At 42.0% G+C, this 19,561-nt stretch overlaps 1 protein-coding gene across 2 annotated transcripts in view; it reads left to right on the top strand.

Moving 5' to 3' along the window:
• The window catches only part of COL24A1 (collagen type XXIV alpha 1 chain), an 804,368-nt gene that overhangs the window by 127,643 nt on the left and 657,164 nt on the right, over nt 1–19,561 (top strand). For both annotated transcript variants that reach the window (XM_030205800.1, XM_030205801.1), the window contains one exon: nt 10,544–10,597. In XM_030205800.1, coding sequence (XP_030061660.1) covers nt 10,544–10,597 — 54 coding nt within the window. The remainder of the gene's footprint in view (nt 1–10,543; nt 10,598–19,561) is intronic.

Below are 19,561 nucleotides of genomic sequence, written 5' to 3'. Positions count from 1 at the left end.
GTTGGGGCCTAGTTTGCTAAGTATTTTCCCATAGACAAAGGGCTAGAAACCCCTTAATATTTTATAGGATAATGTTTCTCAGAAGTGCAGCTTGGTTTCAGAGAAGACCCTTGAAAAAAAATGGGCTTGTGTTTTGTACTTTTTTGGGCCAAATAACCACAAGCGAGAGTTTTAGTTAAGTTTTCAATCAATGCTTCTTTTCATTGTTAGCACTGTATTTCAATTCCACTATAGTACCTATGTTCTGAGATTTTAAAATTTTAAATCTGGTCTCCTCGTGTAGCTATTTTGAAAATATACATTACGTTTGAGCTGAAGAAATATAAGAGCAGTACTGATAGGCGCCAAATGAGAACAAGATCTTGAGATGATCATACCTATCTAGATAGCTAAATTGCAGTTAGGTGGCAGCATGGGCCAGAAAAATGCTAAGGTACAAACAGGCAATACTGTAGCATAAGCCAAGAAAGACCTCATTTAGAGCATTGTGCCTATTTATGGAAGTCTTATTTAAGGATGGATGTGGATAGAGCAGAGGTTATCCAGAGAATGGCATCAAAAAGGTGAAAAAATCTGTACCATAAGCTGTATGACATGGGACTTCAGATCTTCAGTACTTCTGTACTGTAGCCTTTCCTACAGTTTTATGTAAGCTACATTGAGCCTGCAACTAGTGGGAAAATGTGGGGGTATAAATAAATAAATATGTCTTTAGAGCAGAGGAGGGTTATAGTAGACATTCATATACCTCAAAGATATTCATAATGCATAAGAAAGGATAGTTTTCAATGCCAAACAGGTTCTAGAAAAAGGTGCCAAGACCTGTGACTGAAAGGAGATAAACACAACATTTCTTTACAAAAAGAGTGCTGAATGCATGGAACAATCTCCCAGTGAGGGGTAGTGGAGGCAAAATCTATAAGGCATATTGTGGTGTTGTATCAGAAATGACAACAAGTTGTGTCTGGCAGTTTTAATTTTTTCCATTTTCCTTGTTTCTACATTTCTCTTGATGCTGTAAAATTAAAACCAGTCCAGGTAGAATGTTTTTTAGGATATGTTTCATATGTGTATTTAAACACCTTACAAATAAAGATTTCCCCGATATTGAGCTCACAATGATGTTATTTTAAAATGTTAGCTGCTGCAGGCAGAAAAAATAAAGAAGCTGTTTTCAGTTCTGTGTGGATAAGCTATATAGACAGCAGCTAAATATTGCCACTATCCAGATAATATCAGAAACTCACATACAGTATCTGGATATTCAACAGCAGCAACCATCCAGATATTGCTGTTGAATATCCAGTTCACTCAGGAAAAAGAGCTTTGAAAGTTGCCGACCCTATATGCCGGTAAAAGGTAGATGTATTCCAGAAGCTATACACTTGTATCTGCATTTTCTTGGCGTTCCTGGGTTAAAGTGAAGCTCTGGGAGGCAACAACAGATGTGGTTTTGCTTTGTCATAATTCATGTTTTGTCTGGAAAACATACACAAAAAATATACTGTAACACCATTTCAGTAGCAGGCCCAGCTCTATATGACACTAGCAAACAAAATCTGGCCAATAAAATTAAACCACTTCCTTATTGTCCTGCTTATTCCTTATTGTCTTTGCTTCGGTCTTCACCGAGGAAGATTTGGGTGGGATACCGGTGTCAGAAATGGTATTTCAAGTGGACGAGTCGGAGAAACTTACTGACTTCACGGTAAACCTGGAGGACGTAATGGAGCAGTTCAACAAACTGAAGAGTAGCAAATCTCCTGGCTGGATGGTATTCATCCTAGAGTACTGATAGAACTGAAAAATGAGCTTGCGGAGCTACTGTTAGTGATATGCAATTTATCCTTAAAATCAAGCGTGGTACCGGAAGATAAGAGGGTGGCCAATGTAATGCCGATTGTTAAAAAAGGTTCCAGGGGAGATCCGGGAAATTATAGACCGGTGAGTCTGATGTCGGTGCCGGGGAAAATGGTAGAGGCTATTATCAAAAACAAAATTACAGAGCACATCCAAGGACATGGATTACTGAGACCAAGTCAGCACGGCTTTTGTGTGGGGAAATCTTGCCTGACCAATTTACTTCAATTCTTTGAAGGAGTAAACAAACATGTGGACAAAGGTGAGCCGGTTGATATTTTGTATCTGGATTTTCAAAAGGCGTTTGACAAGGTACCTCATGAAAGGCTACAGAGGAAATTGGAGGGTCGTGGGATAGGAGGAAATGTCCTATTGTGGATTAAAAACTGGTTGAAGGATAGGAAACAGAGTGGGGTTAAATGGGCAGTATTCACAATGGAGAAAAGGGTAGTTAGTGGGGTTCCTCAGGGGTCTGTGCTAGGACCGCTGCTTTTTAATATATTTATAAATGATTTAGAGATGGGACTAACTAGTGAGGTTATTAAATTTGCTGATGACACAAAGTTATTCAAAGTCATTAACTCGCGACTGGATTGTGAAAAATTACAGAAGGACCTTACGAGACTGGGAGACTGGGCAGCTAAATGGCAGATGACGTTTAATGTGAGCAAGTGCATGGTGATGCATGTGGGAACCCCCCCCCCCCCCCCCCCCCGAATTATAGCTACATCATGCAAGGTTCCACGTTAGGAGTTATGGATCAAGAAAGGGATCTGGGTGTCGTCGTCGATAATACACTGAAACTTTCTGCTCAGTGTGATGCTGCAGCTAGGAAAGCGAATAGAATGTTGGGTATTATTAGGAAAGGTATGGAAAACAGGTGTGAGGATGCTATAATGCTGTTGTATCGCTCCATGGTAGAATTAGAAAAGGTGCAGCGAAGGACGACTAAAATGATAGCAAGGATGGGACGACTTCCCTATGAAGAAAGACTAAGGAGGCTAGGGCTTTTCAGCTTGGAGAAGAGATGGCTGAGGGGAGACATGATAGAGGTATATAAAATAATGAGTGGAGTGGAACAGGTGGATGTGAAGCGTCTGTTCACGCTTTCCAAAAATACTAGGACTAGGGGGCATGCGATGAAACTACAGTGTAGTAAATTTAAAACAAATCAGAGAAATGTTTTCTTCACCCAACGCTTAATTAAACTCTGGAATTCGTTGCCGGAGAACGTTGTGAAGGCGGTCAGCTTGGCAGAGTTTAAAAAGGGGTTAGACGGTTTCCTAAAGGACAAGTCCATAAATCACTACTAAATGGACTTGGGAAAAATCCACAATTCCAGGAATAACATGTATAGAATGTTTGTACGTTTAGGAAGCTCGCCAGGTGCCCTTGGCCTGGATTGGCCGCTGTCGTGGACAGGATGCTGGGCTCGATGGACCCTTGGTCTTTTCCCAGTGTGGCTAAGAGAAATGCCTTCAGAAAATGGAAGAAGGAACCGTCTGAAAATAACAAGAAGCAGCATAATATACCAAAAACTTTTTTTTACTATGTGTTTTTTGCCTCTAATGCTATCTTTTTTTCGTAATCCTTCTTGGCCTTCTTTATCTGTGCCTTGCATTTGCTTTGACACTCCTTATGCTGCTAGGCTAACTGCTGTTACAGTTCCAGAGTTTAATTACACCTTGAGTGAAGAAATATTTTCTCCAGTTTGTTTTAAATTTACTACTTAGTAGCTTCATTGTGTGTCCCCTAGTCCTAGTATTTTTGGAAATAGTAAACAAGCAATTTATGTCTTTCCATTCCACTCCACTTTGTATTTTAGAGACTTCTATCATTTCTCCCCTCAGCCGTGTCTTCTCCAAGCTGAAGAGCCCTAGCCTCTTTAGCTTTTCCCTGTTATCATTTTTGTCACTCTCCTCTGTGCCTTTTCTAATTTCTCTATATCTTTTTAGAGATGCGGTGACTAGAATTGCACCCAGTATTTGAGGTGCAGATGCACCTTGGAACGATGCAAAGGCATTATAACATTCTCAGTTTTGTTTTCCATCCCTTTCCTAATAATTCCTAACATTCTATTTGCTTTCATAGATGCCGCTGCACACTGAGCAGAGGGTTTCAACACATCATCAGTAATGACACCTAGATCCTTTTCCTGAGCGATGATTCCTAATGTGGAACCTTGTATCACACAGCTATAGTTTGGCTTTCTTTACCCCACATGTATCACTTTTCACTTGCTCACATTAAATGTCATGTGCCCAGTCTAATAAGGTCCTCTTGCACTTTTTCACAGTCTTCTTGTGATGTAACAACTTTGAATAACCTTGTGTCATCAGCAGATTTAATTACCTCACTAGTTATTCCCATCTCTAGATCATTTATAAACATGTTTGTTTCACATCTTTTAATTAGAAACAGAACCAACAACTTTCAGATATCATAAATGACCAACTCTGTCAGAACTCCTTACCCACCCTCCCTTCCCAGCCCACCAACAGCAAGATTAGAGATTTAACAGTTGACTACGTGCTACAGGTGACAGTGTATTCCAAAATGGAGAGCAGAGTTCTTGAAAGCAAAAGCCTGCAGGTGAAGATATGTCTCTAATTCCCATTCTCTCCAGCCGCATCATCTCCAACATTTGCACTCGTCATTGTTGTAAAGACGGATGTCTAGGAGAGAACCATCCTAGTAAAATTGTCTCCTTGGCTATTATGATTAAACGGATCACAAATCCACACATACCCCTGGGCACTGGTGTTGTTAGTGTTAGACAACCAAAACGCAAAATGGGGTCATCATGCCAACTAGCATTCCAAAGTTGAGTAATGTAGGTCAAGAAGGTATGGCAAAAAGCTTGAATCCCTGGGCAGGCCCAAAATATGTGACCCAAAGTAGCGCCCGGCACTCCACATTTCGGATAGTCTCCACTGGATCATTGACCTACATGAAAGGCCCATCTTGCTGCCATAGAAAGCCAGCGGGCAAATTTGTATTGCAGTTCCCAGTATGTTACAACCTTGGTGTACTGCTGAATTGCTAAAACGTGAGTTTGAAATTGCACCAGTTGTAGTGGAATGGTGAGATCATTGCTCCATTGAGAAGCAAGCTGGGCGTATTGAGTTCTTGCGCTGTGTCCCGGATAAGCTGGTGATGGTAGGAGAGGGGCATTTTTTGTTGCGCTCTCAGTGTAAAAGTGGAAGGCAGTTCTTCTTGAGTGTCCTCTGCCAAATCTTCCCAGGGCAAGCTATTAACATAATGGCGAAGTTGATAATAGTAGAAGATGTCAGTTGCTGGGAGTGAATAGTTCTGCTGAAACTCTGAAAAAGGCTTAATATGAACCTCTTCCGTGAGCATGTAAAGAAGATAGGAGATTCCCAAATGATACCATCTGTGTTCAGTTCTAGTCGCCATATCTCAAAAAACATATAGCGGAATTAGAAAAGGTTCAAAGAAGAGCGACTAAAATGATAAAGGGGATGGAACTCCTCTCGTAAGAGGAAAGGCTAAAGAGGTTAGGGCTCTTCAGCTTGGAAAAGAGATGGATGAGGGGAGATATGATTGAGGTCTACAAAATCCTGAGTGGTGTAGAAAGAGTAGAAGTAAATCGATTTTTTACTTGTTCCAAAAGTACAAAGACTAGGGGACACTCGAGGAAGTTACATGGAAATACTTTTAAAACAAATAGGAAGAAATATTTTTTCACTTAACGAATAGTTAAGCTCTGGTACTCTTTGCCGGAGGATGTGGTAACAGCAGTTAGTGTATCTGGGTTTAAAGGTTTGGACAGATTCCTGGAGGAAAAGTCCATAGTCTGCTATCGAGACAGACATGGGAAGAAACTGCTTGCCCTGGGATTTGTAGTATGGATTGTTGCCACAATTTGGGTTTCTGCCAGGTACTTGTGATCTGGCTTGGCCACTGTTTGGAAAACAGAATACTGGTCTGACCCAGTATGGCTACTCTTATGTTTTTAAGTTCTTATGGCTGAATATAACTGTCCAGGAAGGAAAGCAGGATTATTGCAGATGGAAAGCAACAGGGTCACTCCAGCGTTTAGTGTGGAACTATCAGGGGGCTCACCAGCCTTATATAAGTGCGAAAAATATTCCATGAAAATGCACGCTATATCTGCACTATTATTACAGATTATACCATGAGAGTCCTGCAGAGGGACCACTGCACTGGTCCCACTCTAAGACAACCACATGGCAACCCGGCCAATTCCCAAAACGCTGAAAGCGAAGCTTTTGGAATACAGTTGAATGAGTGGCTCTTTCATATAGAAGGGAGTCCAGCATGGCCTGCGTGGAGTGAAGTCGATCTTGAGTGTCCTGACAAGGATGACGTATAAAAGCTGTTTTGGTCTTTTCAACTGAGCCTCCAACTGTAAAATGCTCGCTGGCTGCCGTTTATTACGAGCATTAACATAGGCAATAATCGCCCTGCGTAATACTACTTTAGCTGCCGACCAAAAAAGAGAGGGCTGATCTAGATGAGATTGTGGAAAACGCCATCCAGAAGAAAAATTGTAAGATGTTGGGGCCTTGACATCAATCCACACAAGTGCATGGTCTGATACTTCCTCAGGACCAATAGTTGCCCTACAGACTGAGGCAAAAAGGGACTGCTCAACTTGTACATAGTCTATATGCGAAAGCGTACCATGAGGCTTATTTTCAAAGCACTTAGCCTCCCAAAGTTCCATAGAAACCTATGGAACTTAGCCTCCCAAAGTGCTTTGAAAATATGCCTCCATGCATCCTAGACAAATGCGTAAAATTCTTCTCACCTGGGTGAAGAGAGCACCATGTACCAATTAAATTAGGTGAGCACATAAAAGAAGGGAGTACTTTCATGCGGGTACCTCCATGACGAGCAGAACCGGGGATAGTACAATCCAAGGCAGGGTCGTAGACTAACTTGAAATCCCCCAGAACTATTAGCTGAAGTGATTGATATGGTAGACAAAGTCGAACCAAAGAGTGATAAAATGATGGGTCATAGTGTGTGAGACCATACAATGCTAAAACCAGCAACTCACGGCTATATAGCCACAAATGGAGGAGGACATATCTTCCATCGGGATTGCGAGAAAGAAACTCAGCTTTATAAGACAGGCCCTTACACATAAGTATAGCCACGCTTCCCCTCCTGCCCTCTGAGGATGCTGAAAACACCTTGCCCACCTAAGCCTGCCCCAGTTTGAGATGCTCCTGCTCTGTGAGGCATATCTCCTGCAAACATGGTAAGTCCGCTCCATGCCGCTTTAGGGCTGACAAGATCTTACTGCTTTTGGTAGGGGAAAGAAATTCCGCCTACATTCCAGGAAACAAAACGGGCAGACACCCAACTCATAGAACAAAGAAAGAAAGGGGGCACAGCGACAAACATACCACCTTTTCTAAAAGGGCCAAGGTGCCCAGCCCTGCCCAGGTCCCTCCAAAAAAGATAGACATAGCCAAAACACTTTAAACAAAAAACCCTGATTTTAATTTGTCTAAATGTTACCCACACATACCACAGAAACCCACAGCATACAATGCCAATCCAGCAAAATGAACCAAAAAGCACAATATCACCTTTTGAATCCAAAACAACTGATATCCCTTGGTGACGAAAACAGCCACCCCTCCCAATTTACCCCAATTTTGTCCCACCACATCATAGTACAGCAGAAACGGGAGCCACTACTGATGTAAGGGATCCTGGCCCCCCTTCTATACCAAACGTATATATCATAGACAGTATCCCAACATCCCTCAAGGACTATCAATTGCAGAATAACATGGAAATGTAAGAGCCACATACCATTGGCTAAAGAGGCACATAAAGTAATGGCAACATCCAACGCAATGAGAGTACACTGAGAGATACATTTTAAGAAAATTCTAGTCACTTCAGGATTCTGATTGATGAGAGTTTTGGATATTAAGCAAGCACTCCTGTGCTGCTTGTGGAGTCATGGAAGTCTGCCAGGCACCATGATGATGTTTAATAAGGCTGGGTAGATGAGCATGAAATGAACTTGGTCCTCATGGAGTAGTGAACAAATCGGTGAGAAGTGCTTCTGATGTTCCTGCAGCGATGAGGAATAATTCTGAAAGACCTTTACGTTAGACCTTTCATATGTCAGTGCCCCTCTTTTGATGGAAGCCTCTTAAGATCTCAACTTTGTGTATGTAATTGTGCACCTTAATAATAACAACGCGGGGCTGGTTGCCACCATCTTCCGCCGGCCTGCCCACTTTGTGTGCTCTTTCCAAGCTCAGAGGGTCTACACTATCAGACAGGGCAAATTCAGACAACAGCCAGTGCTCCAATTGTGCAGGTAAGACTCAATCAGACACTGACTCTGGGACCCCAATAATCTGGAGGTTATCTCTCCATGAGTATTTTTCTAATTCGTCTAGTTTATCTGCTTGTTCATTGACTTGCTTTCACAGAGCTTCCATCTGCTCATTGTTCCACTGCAGATACTGGTTGCTCGAGGTCTCCAGTACAGCGTGTAGTGTCCGCTAGCAGCACTTCAAAATTTGAAAGCTGCTCCACAACCCCTTTGTAAGTTGGATCAGCTGCGTAATGGTAAAGGCAGAAGTTGCAGTACTCACAGTTGGCGCCATTTTAGCTTCACTACTGCCCCGCGCTTTCTCGGTGTCCTTTCTGGTAGATTTCCTGGTCATTGCAGCATCCTCTTGGTTCACAAAGTTGTCTATGCACCAGGTAAGTGAGGTTACAGCTAGATAGCTCAGCTCATTCTCGTCAGAGGAGTTTAAAAAAAAGGGGGGGAGGGCGGAATCCTGGAGATGACCAGAAGCACGTCTAAGCCTCTCAGCACATCACATGACTCCTCTTATAAATATGTTTAAAAAGCAGCGGTCCCAGCACAGACCCTTGGGGAACCCCACTATACGTCATTGAGAATATTGACCATTTGACCCTACTCTCTGTTTTCTATCTTTTAACCAGCTTTTAATTCACAATAGGACATTACCTTCTATCCCAAGACTTTCTAATTTCCTCAGGAATCTCTCATGGCTTGATTCTTGAGAGTTATGTCATAGCTCATAATGTCAGAGCTATGGCAGCATTGGTAGCTCACGAGTTCAGTCTCCATGGAGGAAATTTGGAAGGCTACAACTTGGAGATCTGTTCATACATTTACATCCCATTATTATTTATAAAAAGACTTATGACATAACAGTAGGTTTGGCCAGTAAATCCTCCAGGATCTCTTTGTGGATTTGAATCTGATTCTATTCCCCTAGGCCCATTTGTTTTTTTTACTTTCAGGCTGCCTTCCAAATATATAGATATAGATATATATAGATAAGGCTAGTTGCTTTCAAAACATATATTGGTGTCTTTCTGTTGCAGGTCAATTGTTTATAGTTTTCTGTCAAATTCATAGGAGCCAGTTCTGTAAGCGCCAGTGGGTGCTGAGCACCCTTACTATTGAGCATTCTTCTTCATTTTGAAGAGGGAGGAATATTTGTGTAGTGTTTCAAAAAATTTGGCACTTACGATTGAAGGCATCCTGTAGCTATGGAGTTCCATGCTGTAAGAATTTATTATCCTGTTTGTCTTTGTACAAAACCAAGTTATTTACCTGCAGCAGTTATTTTCTGTGTACAGGAGGATAGAAGTCCTAACTTACCTGCCCACCTCTCAAAGGAACTGTATTCAACCCTAAGCTTTATGTTCAGACTATAGTGATCCTGGCCAACAGTGGAAGGCAGGAATTGACATAAATGCATGATGAAGCAGCTCAAAAGCTTCTAGCTCTTACTAAGCTGGAATAGCTTCCTGTGCAGATACAGTTGGTGATGTCATCCCATGATGTGAGGACTTCTGTATCCTTCTGTCCACTGTTACAGATAAGTAAATTAGTTACCCTATCCACCAGACTGAGTGATGGAGACTAAAACGGTAAGTGACTTCAATAAGACGTATTTTAAGCATAGAGGATTCTTACTTACAACCCCCCCCCCCACCACCACCACCAAAACAAAAACAAAAGTGAAGAGATTTCATGAATCTAATCTAGCAGCATGTTTCCAAAAGTGTTGGGGTTTCCAGAGTTAACTGCAAATTGGGTGATATGTATGCCTTGTGCTGACCAAGCTGATGCAGCAGGAAATAATGGTAGAATATTCAGAAATTCAGAAAATGGCCATGCTAGTGTTGTTAACTTTTTAAATTATTATAAACTTTGTAGTTAGACATGGGAAGGGAGGCTTCCTGAGTATAAACTAAATAAGGGATCATCTGTACTCATCTACCTAATAAGCTGGAGTTCAAAGGAGGAAGATAAAAACTGTCTTTGGCAAGAACTGATATATCCCACAAATAGTCTCTTATTGCATGGTTGGCAGCTGGGATGTAGACACCACAGTGTGAACAGGAATAACTGAGCAGACTGAATGGGCCAATTGCTTTTTATTCTACCACCATCTACTATTTTACTGTTACCCTCTTCTATTCAAAGCTTTCACTCTGTTCAGCTGCCAGAAATGTGCAGCCAGACCATCTGCCCTTGGGTGGCTGTAAGGCATGGTTCCAGAAACATTAAGCTGTAAAGTATGTTGTGATCCTGGTGCCTAGAAAGTGCTGCATAAATCAAACACACTGTTATTATTCACTTTATCTGACTGTAATTGTCACTTTTTCAATTTTCTAGGGTATACCAGGACCACATGGGAATCCAGGCCTTCCAGGGCTGCCTGGTCCTAAGGTAGGTCAATGCTTTTGTCCTTTGGCTTTTCTCATGTAGTAGTATTTTGCTGCAACATTAGGTCACACTGACAGTGCCAGAGTAACTGAAGCCACACTTAGCTTCCCCGTTTCCAAGTCATAAACAAATAAATGATAAAAGCATTCCCAGAAAAGACTTGTGTAGATAACTATATCCTGTTCTGCCTTTTTGTTAACCTGAGCAACTCTCAGCAAATACATGCATTTCCTCTTGAGTGACCCATGTTTTGCTGTGCCGAGGTATGAAATTGATTCAAAGATTCATAAACTTCTAAGTTTATTAAGGTTTGCTATTGCACCCTATTGGGGGGGGGGGGGGCCTTCAGGGTGACTTACAATCAAAGAGTGTAGAAGAGAGCAACAAAAAGAAGAGTAAGTACAAGACAGTTTAAAGGGAAGGGGGTGGAACTACAAAACTAATAGGACACCGAGTGGGGAAAAACATAAGGAGTGCTCCAGAGGAGATCAGGACTCAATCCTGGTCAGTAGTGCCAGTAAGCAAAGTGACTAATTTAGCTAAAGGCGTCCTGAAAGAAAAATCTTAAGATCGATTTTGAATTTAGCTAGGGAAGTCTGCAATCAAAGTGAAGTAGGGAGTAGAGAGTTGCATGGGGACAGAAATCCAACCCATCCCCGCCCGTCCCTGCTGGAATCTTACCCGTCCCCACCCATCCCCGCTGGAATCTTACCCGTCCCCACCCATCCCCGCAAAAATGAAAACCATTCCAACCCGTCCCCACCCGTCCCCGCAAGAATTTAACCCATCCCCACCCATCCCCGTAAGAATTTAATAGTACATAAAAGAAAGTTCCAGTCAGCTCCCTTTCTGGATTTGAGCCACAGCACTGTAGGCAAGGAAGGAATAGAAGTTGGAACTTGGAACACTCTGGTGCGCACATGTAAGATTTGTCTCTGATTCACTGGCAGTGTGTGCTGAGGATGAGTCCATTCACGCCACATGCACGCGCCAGTAGGTCAGGTGACATCTGATTCTCGTGCCTGTGTCAGAGCTGAGGTCTGTGCACCAGCCTGGGAGCAAAGAGGATTAACAGTAACATAGTAAGTGACAGCAAATAGACCTGAACGGTCCATCCACTCTGCCCAATAGTCACACTCATGATCAATTCATCATTAAATCAACGAGTGTGATATTATATACTTGATTATGGTCTTTCTTTCGTGTTTCTGGAACAAAGACCACAGGAGTCTATCTGGCCCCATCCTTATGTTCCAACTGCTGGAGTTGCCATCGAAGCCCACTCCAGCCTATTCATGTTCTCATTTGTGGGACACAGACCGTAAAAGTCTGTCCAGCACTGTCCTTATGTTCCAGCCACTGAAGTTGCTGTCTAAGCCCTTTCCAGCCCATCCTACACCAGATTGCCATGAAAGAGACACAGACCATACAAGTCTGCCAGGTATCAGCTCTAGTTCATCACAGCCAGAGTCGCCATCTAAGTGTCACTTGACATATCCACACACATGCAGCCATTTAAGGTTAGCTTTTATATAACTTCCATTTTCTAATTAGAGATCCTCTGTGTTCATCCCACGCCTTTTTGAATTCCGTCATCATTTGTGACTCTACCACCTCCTTAATGGAAGACTTTCCAAATTTATGCTGTTAAAGCAAGGAAGAAGAGGAGGAAGAGACAGCACTCAAATAAATTGGTATTCGGTAGATGAGAGGCTGGTGCAGGTGCAGCTTACACTTCCACGAGAAGCCCACAGAACTGGTTCCATCCCCGCGGGAACCCCGCAGGAACTGCCTCCGTCCCCGCGGGAACCCCGCAGAACTGCTTCCATCCCCGCGGGAACCCCGCAGGAACTGCCTCCGTCCCTGCGGGAATCCCGCGGGTTCCGCGGGATTCCCGCGGGGACAGAAGCCGTGCAGCTCTCTAGTAGGGAGAGCATTCCACAACTGGGGGTCTTGAACAGAGAAAATGCAGTGCCTAATCTGTTCATTGATGGTATCATGATAACTAGGGATAACAAGTTGATTCTGATGGGCAGATCTAAGAGTTCTGGTGGGGCTGTAAGGAATAAGGTGACATGAGAGATATAATGGCTCTCCGGAGGCCATTATTTTGAAAACCAGTAAAAGAATTTTGTAGGTGATGCGATGAGCTAGTGGCAGCCAGTTGTCAGCTTTCAGATGTGAAGTGACGTGATCACATTTCCTGAGATTAAGTATGAGCCTATTTGCAGTGTTCTGTACAATTTGAAGTTGATGCAGTTCTTTTTGCCTAAGTCCCTTATAGATCGAAATGCAATAGTCTGAGTGATAACTAAAGAGTGAACTAAAATAGTGCAGGGGAAAGAATTAAGTATTGAATAGAGCGAATCAAATGGAGTTTATAGAGTGATCTTTGTCTACCTGCGAAACTTGGGGCCAGAAAGAGAGAACAGAGTCTAAGAGGACACCTAGAATACATACTGTGTCGACCCAGAGAACTAGTGTATTAGAGAGAAGAATAGGTGTAGGTAGTGAATTATTATCTTTGCTAGAAAAAAGAACATATTTTGATTTGGTGGGATTTAAGATAAGATTGTATTCCTGAAGCCAATTTCTTATCTGAGACAATTTCTGGTTAATCATAGAGATTTCTATAGAAGTGCAGGAATCAAGAGAGCATGAAAACTTGTATGTCTTCCTCATAGACATACATATTGAACTCAAAAGAGGGGCTAGAAAAATGTTGAAGAGGGTAGATGATAGAATTGAACTCTGTGGACCTCCTAATCCAGGACTAAATGGGGCAGAGGATGAGTTGTGAAAAGCTATAGTATACTTTCTGTTTGCCAGATAAGGACTAAACCAATCCAGTGTAGCACTTGAAAGACCAATAGCGTGCAGACTTTGGAGTAAAGCAGAGTGATTGACTAGATTGAAAGTGTCTGAAAGATCTAAGGATAGCAAAAGAACCCTGATGCCTAGAAGAGTGGTTTCGGTTTTCCTCATCTATGTTGCCTGAGCTTAAATGACAAGAGGATGAGAGATTCATGTAGAAGCCAAAACCTTCCAAACGTGGATAAGGTAGTTGGCTGAAATATATTTTGTTTTTTGGATGAAATTCTGCTGCTGAAAAAATGCCTTCAGCTCATGTTTATTTTAATAGAAAAAATCTGCATTGGCTGTGATTTCTTGTGGTAGGAATCTGACCTGTGTTGACAGGTGTTAAAAACTGCTTTGGGCATGGAATACACCAAATGAGGCTCACATTGGATGCTATAAAAGAATCATAATTTTGTGTGTGTGTATGTGAGTGTGTATACATTGATGCACACAGCCAGAGGGGTCCCATACTACCCATCTGAGTCAAACTGTAAGTGTGACCGTACAAGCCTGAGAGAAGGGGAGGCATTGAAATCAACCCTTGTCCGGGTTGCCGTTTTACCCAGCACCCGTTAAAGGGACTAATTCAGAGTACTCCAATATGAGGACAAAAATTTGCATTGAAATTGCATATATAATTTGTGTATGCAAATATATATAAATAGGTGCAACATTACAAAATGTCACTTTCATAACCTACTGGAAGCAGCAACTCACACCTTGTTCCTTACTCTTACCTGGACTCTCACCTGTTTCTATTAGCAAAGTCACAACAGTTCCTGGAGCATGGTTCAAATTTTAGCTCCAAGGATGCAAATTCTGAAAAAAAGAGAACACCACAGCCTTTGCCATCCCTGTTTGAGTATGCATTTTTGAGGTTTGCTACTAGCTTTTCCTTCTGATTTTAGGATTAATTTTCATTTGTCCTTTATCAAAGATTCACATTACTCAGTGGAGCCACTGTGGATCTGAAGCGAGTCCTAACCTACTGAAAGCTGTAGCAGATATATTGCAGAATATTTTATTAAAATGGTTTTTAGCAGCCATTCTCAGTCATGCTTCTACCCTCTATGTAAATGCAATATCCCTGGCCTTTGATAGAAGCATCCTGGCCATGGTTGAGAAATTGTGTGCTACTGATCCACAGTATCTCCAGCGCTGTAGAGAAAGTGGTACAGGTATTCCAAACAGCTGCTAACTATTCAACTTGCAGCATTGCAAGAGAGCATGAAGCAACCAGCATAACACTCAACAACCTAGTGCACGCCGCCTGGCACATCTCATCATGACCAGTTTCAGTCAGGTTTGATCATTAACATGATAAAATAAGCTGCATAAATAAATATTGTGAGGAGTATGGGAGCATGGAGTGGGAAACAGCTAAGGCTGGAGGGAGTAAGTTTCCTTTAGGGTGTCCTAAACCCGCAAGGGAGGGCAGAGCCCCAAGATTCCAGTCCTCAGGGATCAAACAGGTCAGAAAGAGCAGCTTGTCACTTTCCTCAGAGAGAACAGGAAGATCCAAAGACTACAATTCCCAGCAGCTCTTGAGGGAGACACAGGGTAGACCCAGGAAGAGTTCTCTACACTACCAGTCCCAGAATGCTAAGGGGAGGGAGGAGGATCTGAGGAGGATTAATCAGGAGGATTAGGGACAGCTGGAGGAGAGGGTTGTAGAAGAGCCTGTGGATTAGCAACCGCTGGAGAGTGAGAGGAGATCGTGGAAGAGGAGCCTATGGACATTTCTGCTCTGGCATGAGTCAAAGGTAGAGAGTTAAAAGGGCTGTTGGCAGCATGGGTAGAGAGTTAAAAGGGCTGATGGCAGCATGGTTCTTAGGCCTGGTGAAGGGAGGGAAAAGGTGGCTATGTCAGCAGGGGATTAATAAATAAAGGTTTCAACCTGGGTCAAGTGGGAAGTTGTCAGGAGTAGGTGCTGACAAAGAAAGGGTGGGACCCTTTCATTCCCAATCTGGTAGTAGGAGGGGAGTTAAGCAAGGGTTGAAGCCGAACAGGCTGTATTGTATATATTGGGATGTGGTAAAGGAAAAGAAAGAGAAAACCAGAGAACTGTTTAATTTATGTTTATAAACAACGGTGCTCTTTAACAGGACTAAGGTGAAAGGACCTGGGGGTGGGAGAGCACAGCTACTCTGTTCCCTTTTCGGGGGAGGAAGAAGGAAGAGAAAGAAAGACTGGGAAAAGGGACTGCCTCAGTCTGGAAGTTGGGTATAGTTCAGAATTTATTGTGGACTCTGTGAAACCCTGAGAGACTCGCCCCGCTGTGGACTATTGTCACAGGCAGTAGGCAAAGACTAGTTGAGAGCAGCTGGGGAGTGCCCCAGGGGGAGACCAATGCCTTGACAGCAGCTCTAGGCGGCAGCCTAGGTTGGAGCTGGGCATTTGATTGAAGCTAAAGCCAAGGAAGGGAGAGAAGGCATATTTAACCACCCCCGGGTCTTGCCTTGCGAGAGGACTGCCAAGCACAAGGGATTTGGGGTGAATTATAGAACATTGGGGAGTACAACCATTTCTGTACCCTGTGGATTACAGTATATACTAGCAGACACTTTAAAACATTTGAGGTGGTCACAGCATTTCCTCCTCTTCTGCCCTAGCCTAACCCAGGTACTTTCCCCATTACCCACATACTTATTTTCTTCCTTCTCTTCTCTGTCTCTTATTACTCAACCTCCTGCACACTTTCTCTCTCTTTTCTCCTCCTCCAGGGACATATGGTGGTCCCAAGCTAAAAGGTGGAATAAAAATTGCAACAGATCTTTATGTAAGGAAAGTAAACAAAAGCAAGAAGAAAGAAATAAAGGCAAAATAGGTGCAATTTTGAAGTATAGAACAGAAAGAGGAACATAGAAAAGAATACAGCATAAAACTGAAAAAAGTAAAAAGAGAAATTATTTATTTATTTATCATTCAGATAATAGATTAGTAATTCTGTCACCACTGAGGGCTAGATGGGAATCCACGTGAGTTTTAGCTTTCTTTTTCATATCCCCTACACTATGGAACTGCCTTCCAAAAGTAATTAGATTAGAAGAATCATATGCTTGCTTCCGTAAAGCCTTAAAAACGTATTTCTTCCAGAGTACGTTTGAAAACATCGCATGACAAAGGGAAAGAAAATAGGCATAAAGGAGGTGTTACTTTCAAAATGCAGCGTTATAATCTTGATTTTTAGTATGAATGGTATTGTATTTGTTTATTCTTCCAGTATGGATGTCTCTGTTTTGCTGTGCTTTCCTATCAAATACTGGATTTCTTAGTTTGTATGCTGTGCTAAATGTATATTTCTACAATGTAAACCATTCTGTTTTGCCGAGGCAATAAGTAACGGTATAGTAAACAAATGATTTATTGGGATTTATTAACCACCCTTATTAAGAGATTCACCCAGGTCACCAAGGCAGTGTACAGTAGGTACAGTTTAACATCAAACTTACAATTTTGTTGACAGCATAACAGTAGTAAAACGTACAAATATAAATACAATGAAAGAAGAAAACTTGAAAACAGCAAATTGAAACATAATAGTAAGACTACCATGAAACAGGATCAAAAATATACACATTTAACAGCACTGAAATTCAAACAGACACATAATATGATGCAAGCACAATAAGCACACAATTAGAACAGTCAAATAGCATTGCTATGATACTAATGCTTTTCTACAATACAGCATACCATATAGCTAAGGGACAAAATGAAGATATATAGATGTGGACAAAATGCGTGGTTCAGTCAGTTGGGATACAACTGGCAAAAGCACAGGTGGAATTAAAAATGTCTAGAGACATAAAGAGAAGTGACAAAGACTTTTTTCAGAAAGCTGCTGAGAACCAAAATGTGGAGACTGATGAAAAAAAGGTGGACGTACTAAACAAATACTTCTGTTCTGTGTTCATGGAAGAAAATGCTGGAGAAGGACCTCTGTTGGCTGACAGACATATATTGGAGTGGAGTAGATATCACACCATTCTCGGAAGAAAGTGTTTATTAACAACTAGAAAAACTGAAAGTGGACAAAACCATTGGGCCAGATGAGATATATCTGAGGAGATTGAAGGAGCTCAAAGATGTTCTGGTGGGCCCTCTTAAAGATTTGTATATTAGATCCTTGGAGATGGGGATGGTTCAACAGGATTGGAGAATGGTGGATGCAGTTTCTCTCTACAAAACTGGAGACAGAACTGAAGTGGGAAATTATAGGCCGGTAAGCCTTACTTCGTTGATGGAGGCTTGCTGAAGGGAAGGATAGTAAATTCCTAGAATACAATGACTTACAAGATCTGAGGCAACATAGTTTTACCAAAGGAAAAGTGTGTAAAACAAATCTGATTGGTTTCTTTGACTGGGTGACCAGAGAACTGGATTGAGGACTTGCGCTATTTGGACTTCAGCAAAACCTTTGACACAGTTCCTTATAGGAGGCTGGAGAACAAATTGAATGGACTGAAGTTAGGACCCAAAGTTGTAAACTGGATTAGAAACTGGTTGTCTGATGGATGCCAGAGGATGGTAGTGAATGCAATTCACTCGGTGGAAAAAAAAGGTAAGTAGCAGAGTGCCACAAGGATTGGTATTAGGGTCGATTCAATTCATAACACAAAAAATTTCAACACCATAACCACACCATACTGTTCCCTTTCGGTCTCACAAAACTTGAAAATTCTTGGAGTCACCATTGATCAAAACCTCACTCTTGAATACTCAAGTGAAAAACACGACGAAAAAGATGTTCTATGCCATGTGGAAACTAAAAAGAGTAAAACCTTTCTTCCCGAGATACATCTTCCGTACCCTGGTACAATCTATGGTAATAAGTCATCTGGACTACTGCAATGCACTTTACGCCGGATGCAAAGAACAGACAATCAAAAAACTCCAAACTGCCCAGAATACAGCAGCCAGACTCGTATTTGGAAAAACCAAATATGAAAGCGCAAAACCCCTAAGAGAGAAACTCCATTGGCTCCCACTTAAGGAACGCATTGCGTTCAAGATCAGCACGATTATACACAAAATCATTCATGCAGACGCCCCAAGATACATGCTAAACCTCGTGGACCTACCTCCCAGAAACGCCACAAGATCATCCCGCAAATTTCTCAATCTGCAGTACCCCAGCTGCAAAGGACTTAAATACAAGCTGATGCATGCCACTACCTTCTCTTACATGAGCACGCAGTTATGGAATGCATTACCTACAGACTTGAAAGCAATCAACGAAACAGCAATCTTTCGAAAATCTCTGAAAGCATTCTTCTTCAACAAGGCCTACAATAGGAACCTATAACCTCACTAAGTCACCTCACCAACCACTCAACTATGAATGCCCACCGTCTATAACTATCCTAATCACTCTCTTCCTTCTTCCCTTCTTGATCGCTACACATTACTAACTGTATCTGATATCCTGATATGACAGTGTTAATTAAATCTATGTAAGCCACATTGAGCCTGCAAATAGGTGGGGGAATGTGGGATACAAATGCAATAAATAATAATAATATATTTGTGAGTAGAGGCCAGCTGAATTTTGGTTTTGGATTTGGCACCAAAATTGACCTGAAATCCGGGTTAGGGTTTCTGCAAAAAATGGCACTGCACATGCACACTTCAAACCAGGATCTGTGATCCATGAACAGTGTTTTGGCAAGGATTGCAGAAATCAAAATGCATCATGGGTCTCTAGTCAGAAGATTTGGTGGTCTGAATCCAACTGGATATAGGTTTCAGCTCCCACTTCCTTGAATGACTGAAATATCATTCAGAAAGCATCAGCAGAAGTAGTGTTTCAACCTGCCCCCTCATATTTACTGTAAGACCATGGGGCCAGCCTGGGAAATTAGTCACACAAACCCTGCTTCCTACCCCCAGTAATTCATGAATCACAAAATGCTATTTAGAAACTGGAAAAACCCAAATAAATCACCTGTCAGGATGTTCACAGATTAGGAACCACACAGCACACAGATCTTGGAGCGACCTGTCTACTAAGAACAGAAAGGATTTGTGAGTTGTTTCCTTTTGTAATTTTTTGAGTTCATTGTCACTAGCTCTTTTTTTTATGTATTATCAAAAATGAATTAATTT

The sequence above is a fragment of the Microcaecilia unicolor genome, chromosome 6, assembly GCF_901765095.1.
Source record: "Microcaecilia unicolor chromosome 6, aMicUni1.1, whole genome shotgun sequence".
Taxonomy (NCBI): Eukaryota; Metazoa; Chordata; class Amphibia; order Gymnophiona; family Siphonopidae; genus Microcaecilia; species Microcaecilia unicolor.
The sequence above is the reverse complement of the archived record's forward strand: the minus strand, read 5'-3'. Positions and strand labels throughout refer to the sequence as shown.